This window comes from Misgurnus anguillicaudatus, chromosome 24 (genome assembly GCF_027580225.2).
Source record: "Misgurnus anguillicaudatus chromosome 24, ASM2758022v2, whole genome shotgun sequence".
Classification (NCBI taxonomy): Eukaryota; Metazoa; Chordata; class Actinopteri; order Cypriniformes; family Cobitidae; genus Misgurnus; species Misgurnus anguillicaudatus.
The window spans coordinates 61,047-71,381 of NC_073360.2; the positions used below are offsets into that span (position 1 = coordinate 61,047).

A 10,335-nucleotide genomic window follows, 5' to 3' on the forward strand; every position below is an offset into this window, starting at 1 on the left:
GACCTAAAGAGGCCGTCCTTTACACTATTGTATACTACATAGTCATGCAATTGAAAGAACTTGAGTGTGTTTCCTAGGTGGGAATCAGCTGTGATTTATATATTTGCATTGGTACAATAAATTGTTTTTCAATCCCAATGGAATAAAATACAGGGAATATATTTATGTTTCAATTCATCATATAAACAGCTGTTTACTTTGACTACAAGTCTGGTTTAGCACATGATGTTATCTGTTTTGACATACTGTGTGAAAGCATTTGCAAATTTGACATTAAAAATCTATTGTTTTGGTCTTGTTTGAGCTTGTCTGTAAAAGAAGTTAAAGCATTTTAAATTTGTGTTAATTGTATGCATTTTGTGTTAAAGCAACAATAAATGTGTAAATAGTATAGCAGTAGTTATATGGGACCGGTATATGTCAAAATTTGATTGATTTATGACCCCTTTGACAGGGGGCGGGACTATCAATCAAAAGCTGTACAATCTGTCTAGGTTTGAGAATCGTATATCAAGGGCTTTAGACAGCGAGTATCCCGTGCGTGTTTTACGATGTGTCAATCAGCTCGTTGTTTTCCTGTGTGTGAGTGTGTGTTTTATGTCAACCCTATGCTGTCATGTTTATTGCTGTCAAAAAATAAAGTTTATAGTTTTAGACTGCGTAGTTTCACAAGCGGTCCTGTGCTGTCAGCGATCTCTCTCTCTCTCTCCCACTGCGCGTCTCAATACAGCCTGTCACACAGCGATGTGTGTTGTTGAATCTAAAGTTTTGCAACATCAAAAGTTTCTTTAAAGTCGTGCAAGAATCAAATATATATATATATATATATATATATATATATATATATATATATATATATATATATATATATATATATATTAGATGTAACTGGTTAAACTTAAAGCCGATATTTTCTATCGAACTAGTCTATTTTCTGATCAGACACAATGTTTCTGATGCTGATATTATATCAGCGTGTGTTTGTGTGGGGGTCGTGTGATGTAATCTTTGAAAGTTTATGACCGAACCTTTATTGGGGAACGACAAGAGATCTCCGGGATCAGTTTGGATGGAGCAGAGCTGGTATACTCAAACCTGGTGGTACGTATATGTGTTTTACTGGGGTCATTCCAACATATTGCGTGATTATTTAAAAACTAAAAATTCGATCTCTGGTCTTGCCGCGAAATTGTCTAAACTGGTATTAACTATTCCTGGTAAATCGCTGAGAAGAGTGGAATGAACAAAAAAAGACTGATCAAACAGGCCGGTACCTTGGAACCTCCCGCTGCGTAACAAGGAAATCTTGGAACAAAGAGACGCCGAGTGACTCGTGCCGACCGGTGTGTATTTATTTAATCCTGTTGTGTTTTAAACAATATGTTTTATTTTAATATTTTCTAATATCAGATGTTATCTGTTAACAGTTTGGATATCGACGGCAAAGTTTGGATATCGTTGCAAGATCTAGAGCGGATCTCCACGGTACGCTTATACTGCATTAGAAAAAGTTTTAAACAAATATGGCTTATTTAGATATTTTTATAATAATATGTTTTTTCTGTTTACAGTTTAGGATACAGACCACAACGCTTTGGACGTGTCTTTAAAAAAGAGAAAAATCAGAGACTTTATGGACTTGACTTCGAACACTTTAAACATTTTGTGACATATTGGATTTAAAACATTTCGGATACTGGATACCTGTGTTGATTTGTCCACAGAGCTGGTCGCTTTTTAAAATCACATGGGTAAGTGCCTAATTATAAATTGTTTTGCTGTTGTTTTAAACTTGCGTTCTAAATACCTATTTGTTTTATTTTTCATCGTTTATATAATCCGTTTTTATACTCATTTGTAGAGTTTTTTCGCTGTTTTATATATTTTGTTTGTTTTTGATATTTTGTTTTTATATTTTTTGGTTTAGTTTTATTGTGTTTACGTTGTTTGATTATTTGAATATTTTGGGTTTTCACTGTGATTCTGAATATTGTGGTAGAAATGGCCCAAAAACGTTATTCCGACTCTGGTTGTGACCAGGCGAATAAAATTATAAGGCGCAATGAATCCGCGTTTGATATAATTGATTACCAATTGGGGATGCAAATACTGATAGAAACTGTCAGAGCTATGAATGGAAATCAAAGTAATGTAGACGGATTCGCAGACTTGATAAGTATGGTCGATCCCCGTTCACAGCCCCCTCCAGAGCCGAGTATGGTCTTAGATCCTAATGTTTTAAATACGCATCAGGTTTTTGAGATTCCAGAAGATGGTTTAATAAATCAACAGATTGAACCTGGAACTTCAGATACTGGTTTCATCAATAATCAAATTGAACCACAGGTTCCAGGTTCTGATCTAAACGATCATCAGGTTCTCGACGGGGGATCTGAGAATTTACATGTTCAACACGGTGGTGAGGGGTCGGCCGATCCCCATCATAATTCTGAAATGGCTGATATGGGTCTAACCCCCGACGATGTTGAGAGGCTCGTGAGAGACGGAGGTGAATTTAATGGTTATACCGTCGTTCCTCGTACAAGATTTAACAGTCTGGAAATACTTAGGAATATAAATCTGAGGGCAATAGCTTCTACAGATATGGCATCCTACGTTCTATTTTTGGATGGTGTTCTGAATGAAATAGTCTCTCTATCTAGAATATTTGCGGGCGATGGGGGAATAATACATGTATTACTAAGTGGAGAAACTTTAACATCCGACGTTAATGCGCTGCTTACGCCAGCCAACGATTATAGCGTCTCTGCCTTCACAGATCAACTTGAAAATATCATGCAAAGCAACGCAGACGTGCGGGTTGATGACAATCTAATGTTAAAGGTGTCTATTGTCAGAAGCAAAAATGGTGGTGTCGGTGATCGCAGGAAATTCCGTGATCTAGCACACAGCGATGTTATAAAAAGAAATAGAATGAATCTTTTTTGCCCCGCTAATATGTCTGACAAGCTATGCTTTGCACTTTGTCTGGCACACTTTTTGAATCCCCAAAAAAACAGACCCTGAATTAGTGCCCATAGCTGCTTCCATTCAAAATGCCGCTGGATTTTCAATCCAAGACATGATACGCTTTAATGACGTCGCATTGTTTGAGAGATTGTTAAACATCAAAATTGTAGTTTTCCACAGATCAAGCACCGGTGCATTGGAAAAATACATGACCAAAGATAAGCCCCACTACAAGACGGTGTTTCTCTATCTGTCCGATAGTCATTATTTCATGATAAAAAATTTGAGGGCTTTTATCGGGTGTAAGTACGTCTGCGACTATTGCTACAATGGTTTTTCTAATAAAAGGAATCATAGATGCATTTACGCATGTGACATATGCAATGCCCCCGACTGCTACAAACACCCCGCGAAGACGATACACTGTGGTGATTGTTTGAGGTACTGCAAATCAGAATACTGTTATGAGATGCATAAAAAACCAGCACTGAGTCAGCAGTTTGCCCAGTGTGACGTGACCAAATACTGTCCGACATGTAATCGATGCTATTACATTAGCGGTGATAAACCAAAACCGCACAAATGCATGCCGGAGAAGTGCCTGCATTGTGGCATGGAGATGATACCCGATGGGGATCATCAATGTTTTATTCAGCCCTTAAGGCTCGAGAAACCCAGTGAGAAATATATCTTCTATGATTTCGAGACTCGTTACGAGGGTGGTAAGCATGTTGCAAACTTTGTTTGCGCCATCACTTTTGCGGGTGAAGAATTCACAGCAGAGGGACCCGACTGCGTCGCACAACTCGTACAGAGATTCAGACACCCTAGGTACACCAACTACACGTGGATAGCCCACAACGCTTCTGGCTTTGACAATTTTATACTTTTGGAATATTTCACAAAGGTGGGGCTCACTCTTAAAATCACGATGCAAGGATGTCGTTTGATATTAATGTTTGACGAAAGCTACAAGCAAAGATTTCTCGATAGCTTCTCATTCCTCCCAATGCGTCTAGCCAAAACTGCATCTGCCATGAATCTGACCTGTGCAGAAAAGGGCTATTTTCCACATCACTTTAACCGGGTGGAGAATGAAAACTACATAGGTCCATATCCGGACAAAAAAAATGTACGGATATGACACAATGTCAGAGAAGGAGAGGGAACAGTTTGATGAATGGTACAAGACCGTAGAGGGTGAAGTCTTTGACTTTAAAAAAGAGCTGGCTCTTTACGGCAAGAACGATGTTGTTTTGTTGAGAGAGGCATGCATGAAATATCGTGATGAGTTTATACAATGCACAGCACTTGACCCCTTCAGATACACAACTCTGGCATCGTGCTGCATGGCAGTGTACAAGACCCATTATCTGGAGAGAGACACACTAGCGTTGACGCACAACGGCGCCTACCTGACTAAAAACAAAGCCTATTCAAACGCCTCCATCGAATGGCTTGAATATGTCAGCCATTCCCGAGGCGTCGATGTCCAGCATGCGTTAAATCGTGGCGAGATGTCGTTCGGGTCCTACCATGTCGATGGTGCGTTCCAAAAGGATGGTAAAATTCATATTTTAGAATATTTAGGGTGTTTGTGGCACAGTCACTCTTGCAAATTTAAAGAATATGACATTCATCCTGTGACAAAATTGACGCACGCTGTACACAGAAGACAGCATGAGGCCAAAATGGAGGTTTTGGAGAAGGGGTATGGGTTGAATGTCGAGGTGATGTGGGAGTGTGAATGGAACGCTGCTAAGCGGACTGATCCTGACGTAATCGCCTTTATGGCCACTTACACGCACCCCGAGAGACTGAAACCCCGCGACGCTCTATTTGGCGGTCGTACTAACGCGTACAAACTCTATCATAAAGCCGCTGAAGGTGAGAAAATCAGATATGTTGATTTTACAAGTCTGTACCCCTTCTGTCAGGCCAAGAAGTGCTACCCGATAGGACATCCCCAGATAATTTTAAAGGACTTTGAACCCCTTGAAAATTATTACGGACTTATCAAAGCATCAGTGTTACCCCCAAGAAAACTGTTGCACCCTGTGCTCCCATACAGGGCCAATAATAAACTGAATTTCCCTCTCTGCGCAACCTGCTGTGAGGAGCAGAATCAGTCGACCCCCTGCGATCACACAGATGAGAAGCGAATGCTTTCAGGGTGTTGGGTGAGTCTCGAGCTGTTAAAGGCTATCGAGAAGGGTTACGTTGTGACAAAAGTGGATGAAGTGTGGCATTTTCCCCAATCCTCAGAGACCTTGTTTTGTGAATATGTCAAAACATTTTTACAATACAAGCAAGAGGCCAGCGGGTACCCCGCAGATGCCGTGACAGAACAGGACAAACAGGCATACATTGCTGATTACTTTGAGAAAGAGGGGATACAAATGAATACTGATAAGATAAGTCACAACCCCGCGAGGCGTTCTATCAATAAGCTGTTGCTAAACAGTTTGTGGGGTCGTTTTTCTATGCGAGAAAATCTCCCCAACACTGTGTTGCTCTCAGATCCGGAAGAGTTTACGAGATACATTTTTGGCATGGCGTACGAGATTAAACACTTTTCGTTTGTGTCAGACAAGGTAGCTCTAGTGCAATGGATCCATCCGGACGGCAAAGGCGCGCGCACGCGTGACATAAACATATTTCTCGGTGCCTTTACTACAGCCCACGCGCGTCTAGAATTGTATGATCTTATGGACAGGCTCAATGAGCGTGTGCTTTACAGCGATACAGACAGCGTGATTTTCACGTCTAAAGACGGCGACTGGGATCCACCGCTGGGGCCGTATCTAGGTAATTTGACTGATGAAATTGGGGATGATGATTTTGCGGTCGAGTTTGTGTCGTGCGGGCCAAAAACATACGCATACCGCACCGCAAAGGGGCGCACGGTCCTAAAGGCCAAAGGCATCGTGCAAAATTATACAAACTCCCAAATTATCACATTAGACACACTGGTTGATCTTGTCCGTGATTATGTTAATGAGGGTGATCCTGACAGACACGTGCTAGCCTCTGCTGACAGCATTGTGAGAAATAAAAGACACCTCACGCTCCACAACAAAACAGTTGTGAAGAAGTTTAAGCTCGTATACAACAAGCGAGTAATAAACAAAAAAGAATTGACAACGTTTCCGTATGGATTTTGATAACGTTTTTGGGCATAAAGGTGTACGGGATGCTAAAGGCCACGACTTTAGGCTACAGCATCCCTTCTCTTTAATTGTAGCAGGACCATCCAATAGTGGGAAATCAATCTTTGTTAAGATGTTGTTGGAAAATGCTGTAAATTTGATTTCTGAAAAGATTGAGAATATTGTAATTATATATGAATGTTGGCAAAAAATGTATGAAGAAATATCAAAAATGTACAAAATTAAATTCATTGAAGGGATACCGCAGACTCTGAATGACGACCATTTGTTTCCTGTTAATAAAACATCTCTGCTAATTCTAGACGATGTCATGCGTGATGCTTCTGGAAACATCGAAGTGGAAAAGGCATTCACTCAGTATGTACACCACAGAAACTTGAGCGTTATTTATATTGTACAGAAATTATTTTGCCAGGGAAAGTCGAGCAGGACAATAGCTTTGAACACAAATTATCTAATTCTTTTTAAAAACCCCAGAGACACAAATCAGGTCATGGTTCTAGCCAGACAGATGTACCCCGGAGAAACAAAATATTTTATGGAGGCTTACAAAGACGCCACCAGTCAGCCTTTTGGTTATCTTATGATTGACTATAAAGCCAAAACACCGGAGCTGTATCGTCTCAGAACAGATTTGCTTTCACCGTATCCAGTGGTGTACGTCCAGAAAAGAAAACAGAGAACTTGAACATGTCTGATAGACTTTGTAGAAACCTCCCTCTTTTAAAACTTCTATTAAAATCAACACCCAAACAGAGACGTGTTATTCTACAATCTGCTACGGATGATCTCGTGGTGGCATTGTGCGAACTAGCTCTTAATTTATTACACGGACATATACCTCTAAAACATGTGCAGTACCAAAAATTGAAAAAGAAGAAACGTGAGTTAAAAATCGTTGCGGACAAGAAGATTAGTGTCGGAAGAAAGAGACGTTTGATAAACCAGCAGGGGGGTTTCCTTCTACCCCTCCTAAGCGTCGCTATCCCTTTTATTACCAGCCTGATTGCCTCTAGATAAAACCAGAGCATGGAATTTACGGAGAAAATGTATCTAGTACCGCAGCACCAGCTGGATAAACTAAAGACCGAATCGCCTCGCGAGTCTATTCAACAGAGCGTCGAGAGCGATATGGATGAATCTATACGAAATATTTTACACAGAAATGATTTGGACGCTTATGAAAAGGCAAAGCTGTACTCGAACGCCTTACAGAGATTTTTAACAATCGCCAAACACAGAGACCGGGAAGTCAACACTTTAACATTAAGCCTTCCCCCATCTGATCACACAGATAAGGAACAAACTACTTTGGATGTTAAGGATAATGCCGCAGACGATGTTGTGGCTGATGTGTTAAACAACGCACCGCAAAAAAGTTTAAAAAACATCAGGTACATTTTAGATAAGATGTCTAAAGCTAAAGATGTAACTTCATGGACAGGTTCAGGGGAATTTGTGTTTAGGGGAAGACCTATACACGGGTCCCATTTGTTTGATTTGGTGAAAAGCGTTACCGCATCGCATAAGATCAGAGACGAACACAGACCTGTAGGTTGGTCAGAGTTTTTAGAGGCGATCTCGTTGTTGAATTTGCCTTATTCTATACTACCAAACCATGCCGTTAGACAGGCTGTTCAGTCTTTTAAATCGGGGACATCACCTGGTGTGTCGGCTCATTATGGAAAAAGTAAACAACGCAGATCTCGGGCTCGGACATCTGTTATTCTGCCGGATGAACCCCTGTTTAAATCACCCAAACTAGATTATAACAAATGGTTACGTTTCTAATGTTTTACATTGTTGTTGTTGTTGTTGTTGTTGTTGTTGTTGTTGTTGAATGATTGTATTCATAAATAAAAAAATAATCTTTCTGAAGAATCTTGTCTTGACTAATAGTGTTTTTATTGATTAAACAAAAACATTACACAAACATGTCACCCGTTTGCACACACTGAACACATTTAAACACATTTTTATAACAATCAGAGGGTTTTAGTTTTTTCACAAAACACGATACCATATTATCGTTTTTAATCAGATCATCTGTATACTTTTTTAAAACATTTTCATATTCACGATCCATGCACATATGATACAGGAAAAAAACACAATGCTGACCACAGGTATCTGCTGAGAAGTCTTGTACTTGCTTGGCAGAGTATTGCATCGTTACAGAATTGAGATTTAAAAAGTCATTGATTTGATGGGGAAAACGGTAATGATCCGGTCTGTTGCCAAAACTGTCAAAAAAACAACCCACACCGTATTTGTTAATGTAAATAGCTAACCAGTGTTCCCCGGGGAGTCCGGACGGGTGGGTGTTGATTATGACCATGGCCGGCAATGTTCTTAAAGGATCGACTGGTAAATGGTCACACGGCACCACTCCTAGGAAATGTGTGTTGCATGAAATTTTATCCATCAGGCTCGTTAGTTGCAAGGTGTTCATGATTAATAGTAATCAATCATAACCTGCCGACGATTAGATATTTCCAGAATTGAATCATAAATCGCATACACGATCAGCGTTATCGTATTTTGGAGAGGCTGTCTAAAACGAAGTTCTAATCTGATATTGCCGGATTTGACTAGCGACACGTGACGCCCGCATTCTTCATCTGGTGTGAGGTTGAACGCGTAGAGTGTATATCCGTGCAGAAAGGCCTCTCTATCGAGAGACAGAGCTTGATTTTTCAAATGTTTTCCCGAAGCCAATGCTAGTTGGTAAAACTCCCTTACAGCAGAGCCGCTGCCAAAGTCAGGCTGGAAAGGCTTTGAAGGTGTCTGAACGCCGTCTGTATAGACCGCTAAGAATTCCAGATCGTAGTTTTTAAATGCAAATGGGTTTTTATTATAAGCGCCTGTAAAGGCGTCATTATCAACCATCGCCAGAACGATGGATTTGGGTAGGGTTCCTAAAAATAAGTTTTCTTGGTTACATACGCGGGAACCAGCGGGTATGGAGAAGTTTTTCAAACACACTCTGTCGATAGGATATTTTGCTGTTGCTGATAACAGAGCCTGAGCGTGGCCCAGTCTCACAGCTGGTGACACTGATACTTTTTTAACAAACAGAGATGCTGAAACAATGTTTATTCTGTAGTTTACATTATCGTTTCTCATCAAGCAAAACTCATCTTTGGCCCTAGTCATACGGATTTTAACATCTACTCCGTTAAGCAACAATTTTTCTTGAAAGAATATATCGCTGTGAATGGGTCCTAATAGCTCTACGATATTGCTGGACTCTGTAAAGGCAGCTCTCTTTGTTAGACCTCTATTTCCGGCAGCTGGATCTGTCGCATCCATATGCCCCGGAGAATCTTTATAATATAGTCCAGAGGAGAACGTCGTCTCGAGAGCGTCTGTTCCATAGTTTAACAGACACTCTATGATGCAACGATAAGGATGCGTGCTGGAACTCTGCGAAATTAATCGGTCCCCGAGCGACACGTCCGTTTGGGCAAACAAACTTCCAATAGGATAATTCACTAACCCAACAGGCGCTCCGGCGGCAATGTCCGTACCGTTAGGATTAGTAATTTTCACCCTCAAAAACAGCAATGTGTTATTTAAATCGATATAATCCTCCCCGGTTCCTGCTATAAAAAATTCCAACGGGGCTGTGTCTGATAGCGCGGATAAAGGAGGTATTTCTACATATGTATTTTTTTCAATAGATGTCTGAGTCAGAGGTACCGTGAATAAATCCAGTTCGGATTTAATACACTCTTCTGACATATTGTGTAGCAGAGCCATGATCTAGAAGATTGTTTTAACTCTCTTTGCCGGTGGTTTTTTTGCTGGTACCTTGCGCTTACGCTTTGCAACTGATGATTTCTTGACTGTACCATGTGCTTTCTTTGGTTTGTGGCCACTCCTTTTGGAGCCCGGCGGCCTATACGTGCGTTTGCGAGACATAACCATCAAACCCGAACCGTCTTGATCATGGTTGTTGAAAGAGCCTGACATCGTATTGCTAACGACATCACTAAATATGTTTTTCGCAGCAGATTTAAGATGCGGTTTGGCTATGTTAAAACCACGCTTTAACAAGGGCATAGCGAATCTAAACAGTCCTCTGAAAAGACCTCCCAGCCCATTGCCGTACATGACCCCACCACCCGCATACCCAGGCAGTCCATTTCCAGCCTGGTTTGTATAATATGTCACGTAGCGCTCGGGGTTTGCG

At 40.8% G+C, this 10,335-nt stretch overlaps 2 protein-coding genes across 2 annotated transcripts; one reads left to right on the forward strand and one right to left on the reverse strand.

Moving 5' to 3' along the window:
• Positions 1 to 879: 879 nt before the first annotated feature.
• On the forward strand, positions 880 to 6,448 carry LOC129443053 (uncharacterized). Its single transcript, XM_073863106.1, has 3 exons — positions 880 to 1,343; positions 1,428 to 1,485; positions 1,572 to 6,448. Exon 3 carries the CDS (start codon positions 4,101 to 4,103, stop codon positions 6,132 to 6,134), a length of 2,034 nt encoding a protein of 677 aa, XP_073719207.1. The 5' UTR covers positions 880 to 1,343; positions 1,428 to 1,485; positions 1,572 to 4,100; the 3' UTR covers positions 6,135 to 6,448.
• Positions 6,449 to 8,594: 2,146 nt separating this feature from the next.
• LOC141361561 (uncharacterized protein F54H12.2-like) lies at positions 8,595 to 9,902 on the reverse strand. The gene has a single exon (XM_073863046.1). The coding sequence runs from the start codon at positions 9,900 to 9,902 to the stop codon at positions 8,595 to 8,597; it is 1,308 nt and encodes a 435-aa protein (XP_073719147.1).
• Between the last annotated feature and the right edge of the window lie 433 nt (positions 9,903 to 10,335).

What these genes read in the sequence shown, in the direction of transcription:
- LOC129443053 (XM_073863106.1), top strand. Translation starts at nt 4,101, where the DNA reads ATGTACGGATATGACACAATGTCAGAGAAGGAGAGGGAACAGTTTGAT.
- LOC141361561 (XM_073863046.1), bottom strand. Translation starts at nt 9,902, where the DNA reads ATGGCTCTGCTACACAATATGTCAGAAGAGTGTATTAAATCCGAACTG.